A 19,715-nucleotide genomic window follows, 5' to 3' on the forward strand; every position below is an offset into this window, starting at 1 on the left:
TCTTTTAGATTTGTTGACAGTACGAGTTTTTTTTTTTTTTTTTGCTTGATCAGGTTCTGAGGGTAATTTTAGGAGCCTCCATTCCCATTTGTTAAAGGGCCAAGATGGTTTTCCTTTTGCATTGAAGGTGTAAGGAAATGATTTGTTGACAGTATTAGTTTTTTTTTCTTTCCCTGCTATTCTCATGCATGTTTTATTTTTGTTCTCATGCATGTTAACTTTTCATTTTTCTGTGTTTTTGGTCCCTTTGCTGTTGTCCATTTTTTGTTGAGTGGAGAAGTTTTAACTTTTGCTTCCTGTTATTGATGTTTTCCTGGTAATTCATGGTTGTTTGTTTAGTGTTTTTTATGTTCTCATGGATGTTTGGTTTTCGTTCTCATGCATGTTTGTTTTTCTAATGTTTTTTATTTTATTTTTTGCTACAACAGGTATTATGTTCCAAGACATTACTACTCTATTGCTTTCTGTTGTTGCAGGTAAAAAAAAACAATAAGGAAAAAAATGTTGTTGTTGTTGTTTTTTTTCTAGCATAACAATAAAAAGGATATGAACATTTTCACTGCAGCTTGGTAGCTAATGTTTTTTACTTTATTTTTTTGCTACAATAGGTATTATGTTCCAAGACATTACTACGTTTTGCTTCACTGGTTGGTGATGTGTTTCTTGCCGCCATATCATTCATGTCTACCTTTTTTTTTGCAGTTGAAAAATAGGAGTAGTAAGCATGGGATTGATGAGTGTTTCTGGGTTTTGTTTTTATGTTCCTGGTGTTGAAAGTTTTAAGTTCTGTTTTGTTTTTTGACAAATTTCCTCAATTTTTGTGTGGATTATGGTTCTATTTTGTTTTTTTTTTCTTTTTTCCATTTAATCTCTTTGCAGGAAATCGTGCCACTTGAGGAACTTTTTCAGACTCTGAGGTGTGATTCAAATGAACTCACAATAGAATCTGCAGAAAGTTTCTTTAATAATGTTTTAATTGTACATCTCTGTTTTTGGAATGAAAAATGAAAACCTGGAACAGGAACATAAATTGGAACCCGTGAAACACCACCATAGCAAACCTTACAACACTTCCTATGTGATCCTTTGCATGTACTAAAAAAAAGTAGTTACATAATAAGAAAAATAATTCCCAAATTATGTTGCATCAATTATTTTTAAAACATTTAAGAAAAAAGTTAATTTATTTATTTATACTATTTGTTTATCATCATAAAAAAACAAACTTTCTCTTTTTTTTTAAAAAAAAAAAAGACTGATTCTATAGAAAAGTATTTAAAATAATATATTATTTTCTTAAAAATTTGATTAATACCTAATTCTCATTGTTACAATTCCCCCCCCCCCCCCACTTCATTCTATATTCATGTATTATTTGTGTCTGATAATTTTTTTAATTTCACATATTTTTTATTTTTTTTGGAATTCAAATTTCATGCAGTTGTGACTTTATTGATAGATTCTATTTTATTATGTTTTTTCTCCTTCTTGATCAAGTGTGATGATGTAATATTTTTTTTGGAAATTTTTGTTAGCATTTCAGAGTCAGAGATGTGGAACCCTGTGTCTTGATCAAGTGTTATTGATGAGCTGCATGCATAGTTATTAAGATGGTGGAAGAAGAATTTCTCAAGTAGCAATCTGTTCATAGCTCTTGCTTGATGAAAATAAGAAATTATATTAATTAAAACAACATTCTTTTTTTTTTTTGTGTTTTAATGTTTATTTTTCTAAGATTCTACATTTTTTTATTTTCACTTTGGGTATATCAATTTTTAGGCTCTCACATTCCGGCAAGGATAGGATTCTTGCTTCAATATTCACAAAATTGAAGTTACTGTAGCTCTTCCATCAACCAATGATTGGAAACTATTTGTTTTTTGTTATTCTTATATGACAAATAAGTCATTGATTCTTACTCAATTTTTTCTGCTCGAGATTATGCATTTTTTTATTCTCACTTTTGTAAAATAAACAACCTATTCTTCGCTTATAGTAATAGCATATTATATTATTTGTTGGTGAAATGAATGAGTTGTATAATGTAGATCCATAATTAAAAGAGACAAAAATTGATATAAATCAAGAGAAGTTGTTGAATCAAATGACAAAAAGATAAAGCGTAGGGAATTGAGAGAAACTAACGGAGTCCCAATGATTGCGGCGTTTATGTTGCAGGGGAGGGGTGGAATGGAAGAGTGTGGTCCTGAGAAAGGAATGGAGATTAATAATAATGATAACAATAATTAATCAAAACAAAAAAAATAACAAAAATTAAGAAAGAGTACAAAGAAAAATGGGAACAATATGATAGGACAACATGTGCCATTAGTAGTGACTACAACATATTCCCGTAGAATGACAATTTTTTTAGATGGATTATGGCTATTATTATTATTTAGTTATAGTTATTTGTTTCATGTTTTTCCTTACTGTGTCTATAAAATTGAAACTGAAATCATGCAAGATTTTTAAATTTCTAATTTGAATTTGAATTATCGTATCATTAAGGTTAATATATAATACTTTAACTATTCAATTAATATTTATTTAATTTATTCAATGTTAATGCTAATAGTAATAGTAAACATATTATTCCAATTGAATTTTTTTAATTATTTTAATTGTTATCCAATCAAATCATCTTAACATACAATGATTCAACATCAAGAAATTATGGCTTTCATTACATTTTTTAACATATAATATTTGATTACTATATATAACAATTCATTAAATATTAATATACACGTAATTAATTGTTGAATCATTGTATCATATTTTTGTCATTATTACATTTGATTACATTCAACGATCAAGTTTCTTTTTGTGTGATTTGTTTTATTATTATTATTATTATTATTATTATTATTATTATTATTATTATTATGTAAGCTTTGTTCTCCTATAGTTTCTTATTTGTTTTCTAATCAGAAAATAAATAAAAAGAATTAGGAAAGAAAATAAATTGATGTTTTATTGAGTGGATGTACAACTAAAAAACATGAGCTTCTTGAAATTCCTAAACGTGTATATGACTTACTATATTTGAAGAAATATTGAGTGGACAAGCTTCATCTGATGTGTTAGTATGTAATTTCTAATTTGCATATTAATCATTATAGAATAAAATATGGTGTACGTTTTTGCGGGACAATTTTAGATTTATTATCTTCTTTTTCTAAGCAGATGTGATTGACTACACTAAACACTGGCATTGGTGACAAATATATTGTTCAACCTTCGTAACAGTTTCTCGCGGACAACGATTTTAGCCATGGAGATTAAGTTACATTTTACTGTAGGTATTATTATTATTATTTAGTTTGTTTCATATTTTTCCTTCATTATTAATCTTTCCTTTTTTTTCCTTTCTGATTTTCCTGCTCGCAACATGATCCACGAAAAAACATCCAGCCGCCAAGTTTCTTTCTTTGTGCTTTGTTTTATGCATGTTTATTATTATTATGATTATTATTATTTTGATGGAAGGTTCAAGCTATTTGAGAGGTACTTCAACTTCAAATTTCATGCTATTCTGCTATGGATTTATCTCTTCTTTCTTCATTCTTATCAATTCGTGTTTCATTTTCTTCTTTACAATTGCAGTCATGCTATTCTCATTTTTTTCGTTCGTCATTTGCTTTTGTGATCTCTTCTCTCCACCATCAGTAAGTCACGGCAACCATGGGATTTGAAGATGTTAGTGTTCCTCTCATTTTTAACTTGAATTTTTTTAAAATAAAATTTTCATACTTTGTTACACTCGCTGCGTATTGATCTGCAATTGCCTAATTTCTGTTAGTTGTAAACATTTAAATTATAAATGTTAAAATTATTTTTATTATTTGTTCAATTCTTTGGTTTAGAAATAGGCAGCGGCAATTCCTAGAGAGAGAAAGAGCCAAGAAGATAACAAACTTTGTTAAAAAAAAACATTTATATTATTATTATTATTATCATTATTATTTTTTATTATTATTATTATTATTATTATAATTACAAAAACAAAAATGTTCATGTACAACAAGTACATCATATAAAATAAAAATTAATAACAATAATTATTATAATAATAAAAAATAATAATGATAATAATAATAATAACAACAACAACAATAAAATTAAATAGAATCCTAATCCAACTTCTTGCAACAAACTATCTAACGAAAGAGATGTACCTGTTGTGCCCATACCTGAAATCATTTATTATTATTATTATTATTAACAATTATTGGAGCCTCCAAAAGTATGCTGCTATTTATACCGTTTATATCATACTGTAATTTTACATTTTAAATCATAAAATTTATTGTTGTTGCAGGAAGCTGGATTAGGATTCTATTTAATTTTATTGTTGTTGTTGTTGTTGTTATTATTATTATTATTATTATTATTATGTATGCTCTAGCTCAAGGCTCTTTTTTATGTTGTAATGCCAAGAGTGAACATTGAGATATTTTTCTTTGAGGTTCCTGGTGTATGTCATTCTCCAATTGACGGATTTCAACTTCCCATTTAATTTTGCTTAATAATCTGGCTCAAATCTGAATCTTCTCTTCTTCCATTTATCTCTTTTTCTTCCTTATTACTCTCTCTTTTCGTTAATCTTTTCTTTCTCCGACTTTCATCCATCTTCTGCTTTTGTTATTTTGATATTTTAATTATGTTTTCGTAAATAAATAGCCACGATTGTTGTTCCCAACAAGTGTGTTGCATCTTTGGCGGACGCAATGTTTTTGATAGAGTTCTCTTCTGATCTTCATTCTATTTTTTGCAATTTTGATTACGGTTCTTTTACTTTTTTTTATCTACTTTTTTGTGGTTTGATTTTTGGGATAGCATGCAGTAGCAACGACAGTGCTGAAGGTGATGGTGCTTTACCCATGCAAGGATTGCAACAATAGGATTCACAGGACAATATTGAAGAATAAAGTCCCAAAGTGCATCCTTTTTTTAAGGAACCCAAAGCCTACATGATGATGATGATGATGATGATAATAATAATAATATATGAATGTTAGTCTTTTTACTTTTTTTAAAGTACATTTTTTTTAATTCTTTCATTGAAAATCATTTAGCGAAATGACCCATGCGTATGCACGGGTTACCGACTAGTAGTATCTTAAAAGGAAAGACAAAACGTGTGAAATTAACATTTCTCATACATACAACATTTATTCATACTTGCGTTATACCTGACAAAATATTGGCAAAAAAATCAAAAAGTCAATATTTTGTTGTTTCTAACCCTAAAAGAAAGAAAAGTATGAATGTAATATAAAGTACAGGTAAAGAGATGTGAATAAAGGGTATAAAAATATATGTCAAAATGTAACACTTGCGCTACATTATGAATGTGAGATTTTTTTTTTAAATAGCCCAAAAAGAAAAAAAAAAGTATGAATGTGAGATAAAGTATAGGTATAGGCACGTGAAGAAAAAGTAATGAAAAAATGTCAAAACATCACGATTTAAAAAAATAATGGAATTAATAAGGAAGATAGTTTTTGTTGGTTAATTTGAAAATCGAGATGATACTGGATAAATCTGAAGTCGTGTATAACACTTTCAGATTGAATCAAATTTCGGGGTTCAACCAAAATTGTTCAATCGGATAAAATCAGAAGATTATAATTCAAGAGTTTTGTTTTGGTCTTGTATGTTTTGTCACCCGTTATGCTTTCTGAACCAGAATGATTATTTATGATCAAAGAACAGGTGGTTTTTGGCGGTTAATGGAAGTTATTTCTTTTTTAAAAACTGTCGTTGATGGAAGTTTTAGTAACTTCCAACCGTTGATGGAAGTTTTAGTAACTTCCATGTAACTTCCAAAATTTGCATAAACCGAACATCTCGTTATTACATTAAAATAAGCGTACACTCTTATTTTAACATAATAAAGAGATCAATTACACTAAAATGTCCAACAAACCTCCCCCATTTTAGTGTAATTACCGATCAAATCACCAAAGTCATAACATACAACAAACTACTGCATAGATGAAATATCGTGACGATTGAATTTCATCTTAGCAAATTACACGTTTCAAATATTCGAATATCAGGGTGTCACTAAGGATTGAACCCTTTCTATTCATAATGAATACATGAATATAATCTGCACAATAGTTTATAACATTACTCTTGCTCGACACTAGTTTACTAGCCTGTGTCCCTATCCTTCATAAGCACGTCAAAGCCAAGTCCCAGCTTCTTGAAGCGGCTAAACTTCATGCTTATATAGGTAGTTCTTTTCTTTCTTGCACCTGCAAATGCAATTTTTCAAAAGAACCATTGAGAAGTTATACTTCAACCTCCTTAACTTACAGAACCGAACACATTCCTTTTGGGATACTTTCGATGATGTGTTCCAATCTCTACATGTTAAGCTTTCCACATTGAATTCAGCACCTAATGTCATATTAGATGGGAATTGGGTATCTTAACATAAGAGATTTCAGATGGACTTTAATCCTAATCCCATAGCTGACCTTTTCACGAGATCTCTACTTAACCCTTTGGTTAAATGATCGGCCAAATTATGCTGAGTTCTCACAAACTCCATTGATATCACACCATGCATGATTAACTCCCGAACCATGTTGTGTCTAACACCCAAGTGTCTAGACTTCCCATTATATACTTGACTATATGCCCTAGCCAAAGTTCATATGGGGTAACCTTATTCCTTTTGTTAGGAATTCGGTTCAACAAGTAACAGGCTATCAACATAGCCTCACCCCAAAATCCTTCACTTTAACCCGAATAAGATAACATAGAATTCACCATTTCTTTCAAGGTTCTATTCTTCCTTTCGGTTACACCATTCTGTTGTGGTGTATAGGGAGCTATAGTTTGATGTATTATTCCAGTAGATTGAAAATAAACCGGATCATAATACTCACTTCCCCTATCCGTACGAAGAGTTTTGATTAGCCCATTTTGATGAAGTTCTACCTCTTTCTTCTTATAAATTTTAAATTTATCAAGAGCTTCATATTTTGTATTTAATAAATATACATAACAATACCTTGATGCATCATCAATAAAAGTAACAAGATATTTTTATGACCTAATGATGGAGTAGCATGCAAATCACACAAATCACTATGAATAAGGTCTAGATGGAAGGTGGGCAATGGTGGTCGAATTAATTTTTGGCATGATAGTTGGTTAGGGGAAGAGCCATTAGCATCATCTTTCCCTGAAATCTTCATGAATTCTGAGCAAAAAGAGGAAATAATTGGGAATATGGGAGTTTGGGGTGGTGATATGTGGAGGTGGGAACTTTTGTGGAGATTGCCTTGGTTTGAGTGGAAGATGTTAATGTATATCAATGTAATTTATTACCCATTTTAATAGGTCTATATCTGTTAAAAAATCTCTGATAATCCCTCCCTTTCCTATATATCTTTGACAATAGGGAATCTCCTATAATCCCTTCCTTCCCTGTATAATTCTTGTAATCTCTCATCTTCTTGAAAAACATATATTTTGTTGTCTATTTAAGAAAGAAAGGTCGTAGAAGGAAAATAGGTTTTTCCAAAAAACAAAAGCTCTTATCATACGGTAAAATGTTTTTTGGTCTCTTGATATTTTGACATGGTATCAGAGCCATAACTCTCTGAATCGTGGTCAACTCTTGTGTTCTGGTCCATAGAAAACTTTATTCTTGTCTTGTGATCTTGTGGGTGTCTTTGTGACTTATCTTCCTGGGAGATCTAGAGCAAGCAAAGTGATTTGCAATCAGGTTTTGTTTTAAAGTCTTATGCCTTCTGTTTGTGCATTTTCATAGGTTTCTGATTTTATTGTTGTGCTCTGTCATTACTTCAATTGTTGAACCTTATTAATCCATCATGTCTTATGAAAAGTCTGATTCCTTTCTTGTTCGGTTCAATGGAAAAAAGTATTCTGCTTGGGAGTTTCAATTCAAATTATTTGTCAAAGGGAAAGATTTATGGGGTCATATTGATGGAAAAAACCAGCACCTACTAGTCCAGAGGATTTGGCAAAATGGGAAATCAAAGATGCTCAAATCATGACCTGGATACTTAGCTCAATTGAGGCTCACTTTATCCTTAATCTGAGGCCTTATAAAACTACTAAGGAAATGTGGGATTATTTAAAAAAAGGTTTATAATCAAGAGAACACAGCTAGGAGATTTCAATTGGAATATGAGATGGCTAATTTTACACAAGGGAGTCTCTCAATTGAGGAATATTTTTCTGGTTTTCAAAATCTTTTGGACTGAATATTCAAACATTATTTATGCTGGAATCTCTGAGGAAGCCCTCTTTGTTGTCCAAAAAATGCACGAAACCAACAAGAGAGACCAATTCTTGATGAAGTTGCGATCTAAATTTGAAGTCACTCGTTCTAATCTGATGAACCGCAACCCAGTACCAACTTTGGATGCTTGCTTGAGTGAATTAACTCTTTCAAGAGGAACAATGCATAACAACTCAAGCAGCTATGGAACACAAAACCAATACTAGTGCTCCTATTAATGTGGCATATGTAGCACAAGGAAGGAATAAGAGCAGAGATATTCATTTTGTCCAATGCTACAACTATAAAGGATTTGGTCATATTGCAAAGGATTGCCCACAAAAATTTTGTAATTACTGCAAGCAGCGAGGGCATATCATCACAGCTTGCCCGATTCAACCTGAAAGGAAATAAGGAATTGTTTATCATGTCTCTGTTGGTGCCTCCAACTCTACTACATTGCCTATTTCAACTTTTGTTCCTACACCACCTGCAAACACACTTCCTCCTGAAATGGTACAATAGATTATTCTTTCTGCATTTGGGCTCACAGGTCATCCTAATTTTTCTTCTAAACCTTGGTACCTTGATTCTGGAGCTTCTGACCATATGTCTCTTTCCAATGTGCAAAACTATAATTGAAATCATAAAATTCACATAGTTGATGGCAACTTTTTGCCTATCAGTGCTATTGGTGATATTTCCCCTTCCTTGACTAATGTTCTTGTGTCTCCCAATCTTTCCACAAATCTTATTTCTGATGGCCAATTGGTTGATCATGATTATAATGTCCAATTTTCTTGTTTTGGTTGTACTGTGCAGGATCAAGTGTCCGGGAAGATAATCCTGAAGGGACCTAAAGTGGGATGACTTTTTCCGCTACACTTATCTTCTTCCACAATTTGTCTCACTTTTCCTTTACTTTCTCTAGTCTGCATTGATGATAGACAAATAAATAAAATGTTGCATAATTGTTTAGGGCATCCAAATTCTCATGTACTTAATACCTTGTTAAAATCTGGTTCATTGGGCAATAAAAAAATTTCTATTCCTTTTGATTGTATTACATGCAAACTTAGCAAAAGTAAAGTTTTACCATTTCCAAATAATGCATCTCATGCAACCCATTGTTTTACCATTATTGTTTCTCATGCATGTTATAAGTATTTTGTTACTTTCATAGATGACTACAGTCGATTTACTTGGGTATACTTTCTTCGATCTAAGGCAGAATTTTTCTCTGTTTTTCTAAGTTTTGTCGCACTTTTATTGAGACATAATTCTCTGTCCACATAAAAAATTTTAAGATCTGATTCTGGAGGAGAATATATGTCTCATGAATTTCAAAGTTTTCTTCAAAATCAAGGGATCATATCTTAGCGTTCTTGTCCATCCACACTGGGGCAAAATGGTGTTGCCGAAAGAAAGAATCCTCACCTTCTTGACATAGTAAGAACACTTTTGCTTGAATCATCTGTTCCTCCTCGTTTTTGGTGTGAAGCACTTTCTACTGTTGTTCATTTAATAAATCGATTACTTTCTCCTACATTACAAAATGTTTCTCCTTTTTTTAAGTTGTTTAGGCATTCTCCTTCATACTTTGATCTTCATACTTTTAGTTGTGTTCATTTTGTGCATCTTCCTGCTTATGAACATAACAAATTTACTACCCGATCTGTTAAGTGTGTTTTTCTAGGATATGTTATTACTCAAAAAAGGTATGCTTGTTATGATCCACAGTCTCGTCGTATTAGAATCTCCAGGAATGTGGTTTTCTTTGAAAATCAATATTTCTTTCCATCATTTATTGACCCACCATCTTCCTCTTTATCTCCTATGCCACACTTTTCAGATTCTTCCACAATTGTGGAACAGTTCAAGCCTTGTTTTGTGTATGAAAGACATCGTTCAGCTGATCCTAGTTCCCTTCATGATTCCTGCTCATGAACGTAACAAATTTACTACCCAATCTGTTAAGTGTGCTTTTCTAGGATATGCTATTACTCAAAAAGGGTATGCTTGTTATGATCCACAGTCTCGTCATATTAGAATCTCCAGGAATGTGGTTTTCTTTGAAAATCTATATTTTTTTTCCATCGTTTATTGACCCACCATCTTCCTCTTTATCTCCTATGCCACACTTTTCAGATTCTTCCACAATTGTGGAACGGTTCAAGCCTCATTTTGTGTATGAAAGACGTCGTCCAGCTGATCCTAGTTCCCTTCATGATTCCTACTCATGAATGTAACAAATTTACTACCCAATCTGTTAAGTGTGCTTTTCTAGGATATGTTATTACTCAAAAAGGGTATGCTTGTTATGATCTACAGTCTCGTCGCATTAGAATCTCCAGGAATGTGGTTTTCTTTGAAAATCTATATTTTTTTCCATCGTTTATTGACCCACCATCGTCCTTTTTATCTCCTATGCCACACTTTTCAGATTCTTCCACAATTGTGGAACTGTTCAAGCCTCATTTTGTGTATGAAAGACGTCGTCCAACTGATCCTAGTTCCCTTCATGATTCCTGCTCATGAGCGTAACAAATTTACTACCCAATCTGTTAAGTGTGCTTTTCTAGGATATGTTATTACTCAAAAAGGGTATGCTTGTTATGATCCACAGTCTCGTCGTATTAGAATCTCCAAGAATGTGGTTTTCTTTGAAAATCAATATTTCTTTCCATCATTTATTGACCCACCATCTTCCTCTTTATCTCCTATGCCACACTTTTCAAATTCTTCCACAATTGTGGAACGGTTCAAGCCTTGTTTTGTGTATGAAAGACGTCGTCCAACTGATCCTAGTTCCCTTCATGATTCCTGCTCATGAACATAACAAATTTACTACCCAATTTGTTAAGTGTGCTTTTCTAGGATATGCTATTACTCAAAAAGGGTATGTTTGTTATGATCCACAGTCTCGTCGTATTAGAATCCCTAGGAATATGGTTTTCTTTGAAAATCAATATTTCTTTCCATCATTTATTGACCCACCATCTTCCTCTTTATCTCATATGCCACACTTTTCAGATTCTTCCACAATTATGGAACGGTTCAAGCCTCGTTTTGTGTATGAAAGACGTCGTCCAACTGATCCTAGCTCCCTTTATGATTCTACCTCGACACTAGATCTTGTCACTCCTGTCATACCTCTTCGCCGGTCCACTCGACTGTCTAAACCCCTTGATTGGTATGGTTTTTATACACATGTATCTCTATTAGCTACCTTGTCTTCTATTTGTATTCCCTCTTGTTACACACAGGCTATGGAACATGAATGTTGGAAACAAGCAATACAAGAAGAACTACAAGCACTTCAAGAGAATCACACTTGGGACATTGTTTCTTGCCCTCCCACGGTCAAACCTATTGGAAGTAAATGGGTTTTCTCTATTAAGCTTCATTCTGATGGCTCTTTGGACCGCTGAAAAGCTCAATTAGTAGCCCTTGGTAATAAACAGGAACATGGGGTTGATTCTAAGGAGACATTTGCTCCTGTTGCCAAGATGACTACCGTTCAGACCATCATCGCCATTGCTGCTTCTAAATCTTAGCCGTTGCATCAAATGGATGTGAAGAATGTCTTTCTTCACGGTGATCTCAAAGAAGAAATCTACATGAAGCTTCCATCTGGAATGACTACTTACTTTCCTAATGATGTTTGTAAACTACAACGTTCTATGTATGGGCTTAAACAAGCTCCTCTAGCTTGGTTTGAGAAGTTTCGTACAACGCTTCTTAATTTCTCCTTCACACAAAGTCAATATGATTATTCTCTCTTCTTCCACAAGTCTCCCTCGGGTATAGTTCTCATCTTGGTTTATGTGGATGATCTAATCATTACGAGAACTAATAATGGGTTGATTACTAAGCTTCAAGTCGTGCTACATGCAACATTCCACATGAAAGATCTTGGCCAACTCACATATTTTTTAGGATTGCAGGTACATCATCGATCCAATGGCATATTTTTAAACCAGCATAAGTACATTCAAGATTTGATAACTTTGGCTGATTTGGAAGGCACTACTTCAGTTGATACTCCTATGGAAGTAAACATCAAATACAGGAAAGATGAAGGGGATCTTTTGGCTGATCCAACTCTCTATCGGTGTTTGGTAGGAAGTCTTAGCTACCTAATGACAACTCGACCTGACATATCGTATGTTGTTCACCAAGTCAGCTAGTTTATGTCTTCTCCTTGACATCTTCATTTTGTTGTTGTTCGTCGCATTATCCGCTATCTTATAAGGTCCCCTACACATGGGTTATTCCTTCCTTGAGGCTCACCTTTACAGCTTATGGCATATAGTGATGCTGATTGGGCAGGGTGTCCGGATACCTGTCGATCTACTACAGGTTGGTGTATGTTTCTCAGCGATGCCCTCATTTCTTGGAAATCTAAGAAGCATGATCGTGTTTCTAAATCTTCTATTGAGGCTGAATATCATTCAATGTCTTCTGCTTGTTCTGAAATTATGTTGTTACACAGTCTTTTGGAGGAGCTTGGATTTTCACAGCCTAACTTTACCCCTCTTCATACTGATAATACAAGTGCTATTTAGATTGCTGCAAATCCCGTGTTTCACGAACGAACCAAGCATATTGAGGTTGATTGTCATTATATTAAGGAAGCCTTGACCAGTAAAGTTATCTCACTTCCTTACATCTCCACAGATCTTCAAGTGGTTGATATCTTTACCAAAGTTATGACTAGACAGCGTCATCAGTTTCTTGTTGACAAATTGTTGTTGGTTGACCTACCAGCATCAATTTGAAGGGGGGTGTTAATGTATATTAATGTAATTTATTATCCATTTTAATAGGTTTATATCTGTTAGAAAATCTCTGATAATCTCTCCCTTCCCTATATATCTCCGATAGTAGGGAATCTCCTATAATCCCTCCATTCCTTGTATAACTCCTGTAATCTCTCATCTCCTTGAAAAACATATATTTTGCTATCTATTTAAGAAAGAAAGGTCATAGAAGGCAAATAGGTTTTTCCAAAAAAACAAAAGCTCTTATCATACTGTAAAATATTTTCTGGCCTCTTGATATTTTGACAGGAGAAGGAATCTTTACAAAAAATTTAGTACCGTTATGACTAATATTACCTTAAGTAAGGAAAGGAGTGACAAGTGGATTTTGCTAGTGTACCATCCCATTTTTCGTGAATTAAATTAAAAAGGTTTTTCATTTAAAATAAATAGAGTTTTAGAAGAAAAAAAAAAGATGAGATTTTTGTAATTAAATAAATAAGGAGAAATAACTTTATTAAAATAATGGTTTGAAGGAAAATAAAAATGATATTTGATTTATTCATTTGATAGGAAATAAAATAGAGTGTTTGTTTATAAAGTAATAAAAAATAGAGTAAATAATAGACTAAGAGTACCTAGCTATAAATAGACATGCTAGGTCATTTTTCAAACTGACAGCAGTCTGTGCGGTTTCTCTCCCTCTCACTTTCGTTTTCCTCTCTCCTCTCAAAATCCTTTCTTTTCCCGCATACCACCAAACTTGTCCCAGAATGATGATCTCGGACTCATTCACCGTTGGATCGTCGTGAAATTTAAGCACCAAGTTTGCAACTCAATTTCGAACATTCTCTCCGTTGGGAATTACAAAAAGATGTCGAAGCTGAGAGAAATACCCTTTACATTATAGTTTTTTCTTTTCTCGCAGAAACCCAAAACTGTCGTGAAATTTTGATATGTGGTTCGAGATTCTTTTCCGCACGTCTTCACCATTGGGATTTGCAAAATAATGTCTGTGGAGGGAGAAAGATGCATTACAAATAGGACCATGGAATGGAGGCTTCAATCCTTTCTCCTTCTCTCTAACATTTGGAAACCCTATCAGAGCAGTCAGAGGGACTTGAGGAATCTCAGGAAACCGCTAGAGATGCCGCTATTGTTGTCACAATACACACGTGAGCCGCTTAGAGGTAAGGGATGAGTTTATCGCAATTGGGGTTAGAATGAACATGTGTAGGGATCCTTAGAGGATTAAATTGGAGTTTATTTTGGGATATTTATTGAATTACAATTTTTCCTTTACGATTATAAATACAATATTGTTGTGTTTTATGTACCAATTGATGTTCTGATTAGAATTAATTGATAAACTTGAGTGCTCTTGATGTTTTTGTGTTTTGACCCATGATTTTGATATAATTATGTGAAATTATTTGAGGGGTTTTACTCCCCATGTTGTGATAAACCTTTTATATAAATTGTTATCTTGAGATTATGAAATGGTGATTCAAATTGTGAGTATGTGATAAATTGAACCTGTGATGAATGATGAAATACATGTGTATTGAAATGAGATGTATGTATTTAGTTGTGAGCTATGAACTACTCAATCACACAATTGTAAGATCTTTTAAGAGCGACGAGTATTGTTATGGGATCCATTGTAGGAACCCGGCGAGTTTAATCACAAGCACAACGAGTTAAAATGATTTTGAAAACAATTGAGTAGTTGTGTGTATTGCATAGTTCATAGGTAAAGTGTGTATGATTCATGAGGTGTGACAACATGCTATTTTAGGATTATACCATTGTGATTGAAACCGAATATATATGATAAATTGAGTATGTATTGACTTGTAATATATTAGTGCATTGAGATGTTGTGTGCATTGAGTTGTGAGCTATGAATTGTACAATCACACGACTATAAGACCTTTCAAGGGCAACGAGTTAATAATAAGACCCTTTAAGGGCGACGAGTATTGTGATGGGAATCACTATGGGGACCCGACGAGTTTAATCACAAGCGCAACGAGATAAAACTATTTTGAGAATAATTGAGGAGTCATGTGTTTTGTACAGTTCATAGATAGAGTCTGTGTGCTAAAATGTTTTATGGGTTGGACCTGAATCAAGAGGGAGAGACCCTGACGGACTCTTCAAAGTGTAGGCCTTGGGGGTAAATACACTCGGTTTGAGTGCTCCTTTAAGCTTATGTCGATCCCACATGGTTGGAGCATTCTCGCAAAACAGCGTGACCCTGACTGGTCTCCCTATGATTTTACCTAGTGAGAGTGACCTAACTTACTAGTGTGTGGTTTGTCTTGTCATGTACTCCTAGGCGCCCGACGAGATTTTTCACTGACATGGTACCACATTGCATATAGTATTGAGTCTTAATGTATATATTGCATAACGCTTGTGTATTGATCGATATTGATTGACTTGGTGATATTGTGTTTTGATCCTTGAGTACGTGAATGTTGTGAAAATGAATGAGATGTGTTGTGTTGTGATGTGATGTTGGGCGACAAAATGGTGAAATGACATGAGTTATGTTTAAGTAAGTTTTATTTTGTTTATATGATATTAATACCTACATGTTATCTTGTTTCTCTCCATTAGTTAGGAATGTGATAACCCACTTCCTGTGTGTTGTTTGTGTTTGAATCCTGTGATGATCTTGAACTTTGTGTTCGGGGGAGCAGATGACTAGGTGAATTGCTTTAAGGAGACGTCGGGACACAATACTCTAATAAGATGTGACATTAGGGTATAAGTTTCTATATTAATTATATGAAGTCTTGATGACCTTGTTTGAGCCGATATGACTTTATTATCTATTTGGACAAGTTTGAATATGATGTAAAAGAAAGTGAATGTGAGTCTTTTATCCTTTTGAAATGATTTTTTTTAATATGTTTTAAAAACTTTTAATTAATTATGATTTTATTTTCCTTTTATTAGTACATATATGTATGGGGTAGAGGGTGTCATAGCTAGAGTCTAAAGATGGGTTGTTCTCCACAGCAGCAACTGCATATTCAGCTCTAAATGATTTGAAGGTGGGTGGCAAGGAAACTATGTGTCAAGTATGGAAGTTACATATTCCACCAAAAGTGAAGGTGTTTATTTAGACAATCATGTTGAATAGATTACCTGCCCTTTTTGTAATAGTGAAGGGGGGAAAATTGTCGCATGTTCTGTTTTTTTGTAAAAGCATTGATACTGTATGGAAGCAATGTTATTTTTGGACAGAGGCTTATGCCGTTCTACCACAATCGCCTCGTATGCACTTCTGGCAGTATGTTTTCAACAGAAGGTCAAAGATCAACAAAGAGAAATGGTGGGTTGTATGGGCAGCTGTTGTGTGGAACATTTGGATTATCAGAAATATGTGTGTTTAAGGCAGGAAATCTGGATATATGTTTGCTTATACAAAAGATTGTGCTCTCTGCCAGGTCTATGATGAGAGGATATTTCGACTTTTTTCGTTACTCCGCTAATCAATGCTTATCATGTCCAGGAATTTATTTCTCTGCATGAAGGTATCTCGAGTCAAGCTATTGTGTTCTCACCTTTTTTTGTTGTAGCGTTGAATAGTAGACTTCGATCTGTTCGGGAGGGTGGATGTGTAGTGGAAAAGTATGGTTCTCTCAGAATGTTTTGTTTCAGTTTTTCATGTTTTTGGGGTAATTGTTGTTAAATGTTGGGTTGTGGGTTTGCCATAGGGTATAGTTATTTTTGGAAAATTGTTGACTGCATATAGCTAGGAACTTCTATCCTTGATTGTAACTTGCTCCCTGAGACTGATATTGGAGGGTATATCTTGTACCATAATTAATATATTCTCTTTTTTCGCTGATAAAAAAAAAAGAAAAAGAAAAAGAAAGAAAGACTCTAACCTGTCCATTCTTTCCCTGAGTTTCAACAAGAACCTTTCATTATCTTCTTCTGCTATCTTCACAAGCCTCTCCATAAGAAACTTTCTCTCTGTCAGGCCTAGTTGCTTGATGTCAACTTCTCTCCCTTTCCCATCTTCATTGTTGAGTATGCTTCTCCGAATGCGAAGATACGTCGGGAGTCTCTCTATGGCTGCCCATTTGAGAGCCTCTTCGTCATCTTCGCGTTCAGATGTTGAGAAAACATCCATGCTGTTGTTCCTCCATATGTTATAACCACTGGCTCTTGCACTATCAACTCTGGATATGTCACTGCCCTCCATTTATCTCACACAACTAGAACAAAAAGATTAGAGAAATCAATCTTTGAGCATGTCCTCGCTCTTAGTTCTCATAATCTTTAAATTTATTCATTTATAAGGATTATTATATATTTGAGACTTTAGATCATGTAATTTAATTATTATTAGGATTATTTATATATTTAATAATTATTACTTATATATTGGTCCTAATTGTTTAGTATTATTATATTTTAATTTTTATAAGTTATTAATTGTTTTGTCACTTTTAGTGAATTCGGAAAGATAATGTTACCAACAATAATAATTAATTCAATTAATAAAATTAACAATTTATTTAAAATATAAACAATTTTATAGACACCTTTTTCAAAAATAATGGTTGAGATTAAATTAGCGAGTGAAAGTTTTATTAAATACTTTACAAATATGACAATAATAATAAATATTTTTCATAATGGTCAATTATAAGGTATTATAATTTTTTATTCTTATAAATTTAGACATATCTTAAAGAATAATAAATATGCATTATGTATCATAAATAATAATTATTATTATTATTATTTTATTTATATATTAAATTTGATTACTGTTGTAAATTATGTACTATTTAATAATTTTTTCTTATAAAATACATGTGTGGCTTTTGCATCAATTATATATATATATATATATATATATATATATATATATATATATATATTACACACTTAATCGAACCTAATTATCATCTATAATACAGTCTTTTCATGTCATGTTAAAAAATTAATTATAAGTTAAAGATATAAAGTAAAAGTAGAATTAATTATTAACTTTTGGCTTGATAATGTTTTTGATTTATGATATATACTCAATTTTTGTGTTTGATCTTTGATAAATTTTTTCTTTGAATCGGTTCTTTAGTATTGGAAAAGTTTTTTTTAGATCTCTCTGATCAGTTAAATGATGACATGTCCGTTAAATATTTGATAACGAGGTTTGTAGTGACTCAAAAAACGCTAATATTTTTTTTATAATCAAATTTAAAATGAATTTTTTTCTCTCTCTTATTCCACCCTTCTTTTTTGCTACTCTCTCTTCCACCCTCTTCTCTTTCTTCCTCCTATCATGAACCCCTTTGGTCTACTCCTTTCATGTTTCATCATCTTTGTTCAATGTCTTTGGAGTGGATGCTTTTGTAGTGGGTTAATTAAAAACTCAGAAAAACATAATTTAGGAATTAGTATTATTAACTTAATATCAACAAATCTCCCAAAAAAAAATCAATAGATTGACACCAATAGCATGTCACCTTCTCTCACCCAAACCATTATTTCACTCCTCCAAAGTCACAATCCTACACTTCACCCAAACAAACCCCAATCGAAAACACCAACGTCAATGAAGACGCTAAAGGGGGTTTGTGGAGACCTTCGAGATTTAGAAATTGGTAATGCTACGCCAGTGATGCAACCCCCACCCTCACTCCTCAAAGAAAAATTCATTCTAAAAGAGGAGTTGTGGAATGAAAATGACGAGGGGGGCGGGTGTTTGAGGGACAGGGCCTTGATGGTCAAGGTGGGAGAGGAAGGTGCGAAGGGAGGGGTTTTGGTCGTCGTTGGCAACCCAGGGTCCCTTCCGAGCACTACAAGAAACCCTTTGTGCCAACCATCGCCCCGTTGAGAAGGCGATGTCTGTCGTCATCTCTAGCGTCACCGAAGCCGCCAGAACCTTGATCGCCATCACCGCCATCGCCAACCCCGCGATTTTGCTTTAATTTATTCTAGTGGTTTTTTAAATGCCAAAGAATTTAATATTGATGTTGAAACAAATACCGGTGGTTTCTGAGTCGCGACAAATCGTGTTATCAAATATTTAACAAACAAATCATCACTTGACTAACGGTAGAGATCTAAAATAAAACTTTTCAAATATCATAGAGCCGATTCGAAGAAGAAAAAATGATCAAGGATCAAACGCAAAATTCGGGTATATATCAAGAATCAAAAACATGTTTAAGCCTTGATTTTTTGTTTTTAAAAATGAGAAAGGATAAAAATAGATACATTATTTATTTGAAATATAGTCAAAAAGGAAAATAAAAATACATATATGAAGTAGTTGAATGATAATGATAAAAACAAAAGATAGAATAATAATAAACTGAAAAACGATAAAAGAATATATATATATATATATATATATATATATATATATAAGATATTAATTGTTAATTATGTGATGCACCTGATCCTCACTTTCTATGTTTGGCCAAATTCATTGGATGATGAACTTCCATCTCTTATGAGTACAAAAACATCAGTATTGTAAGCTAATTAAGTAACATATATTGGGTGAAGTTCTCTTCTCTCAAATTGCAATAGCAAAATGAAAAAAAATAATGTTAAGCCAAAAGAAAAAGAAACATTTGAACAAATAAAAAAATAAAGAATATGGAAGAAAACACCTGCTAATTTAATAGTGATCAATTAAA

The 19,715-nt window shown here is 32.9% G+C and overlaps 1 protein-coding gene across 1 annotated transcript; it reads right to left on the reverse strand.

The window, feature by feature from the left end:
• Positions 1-2,100: 2,100 nt before the first annotated feature.
• Positions 2,101-17,312, reverse strand: LOC121173880 (pleiotropic drug resistance protein 1-like). The gene is made up of 2 exons (XM_041011419.1): positions 16,941-17,312; positions 2,101-2,206 (listed from the first exon to the last, which is right to left on the reverse strand). The coding sequence occupies exons 1-2, from the start codon at positions 17,258-17,260 to the stop codon at positions 2,101-2,103; spliced, it is 426 nt and encodes a 141-aa protein (XP_040867353.1). The 5' UTR covers positions 17,261-17,312.
• Between the last annotated feature and the right edge of the window lie 2,403 nt (positions 17,313-19,715).

This window comes from Glycine max, chromosome 17 (genome assembly GCF_000004515.6).
Source record: "Glycine max cultivar Williams 82 chromosome 17, Glycine_max_v4.0, whole genome shotgun sequence".
Classification (NCBI taxonomy): domain Eukaryota; kingdom Viridiplantae; phylum Streptophyta; class Magnoliopsida; order Fabales; family Fabaceae; genus Glycine; species Glycine max.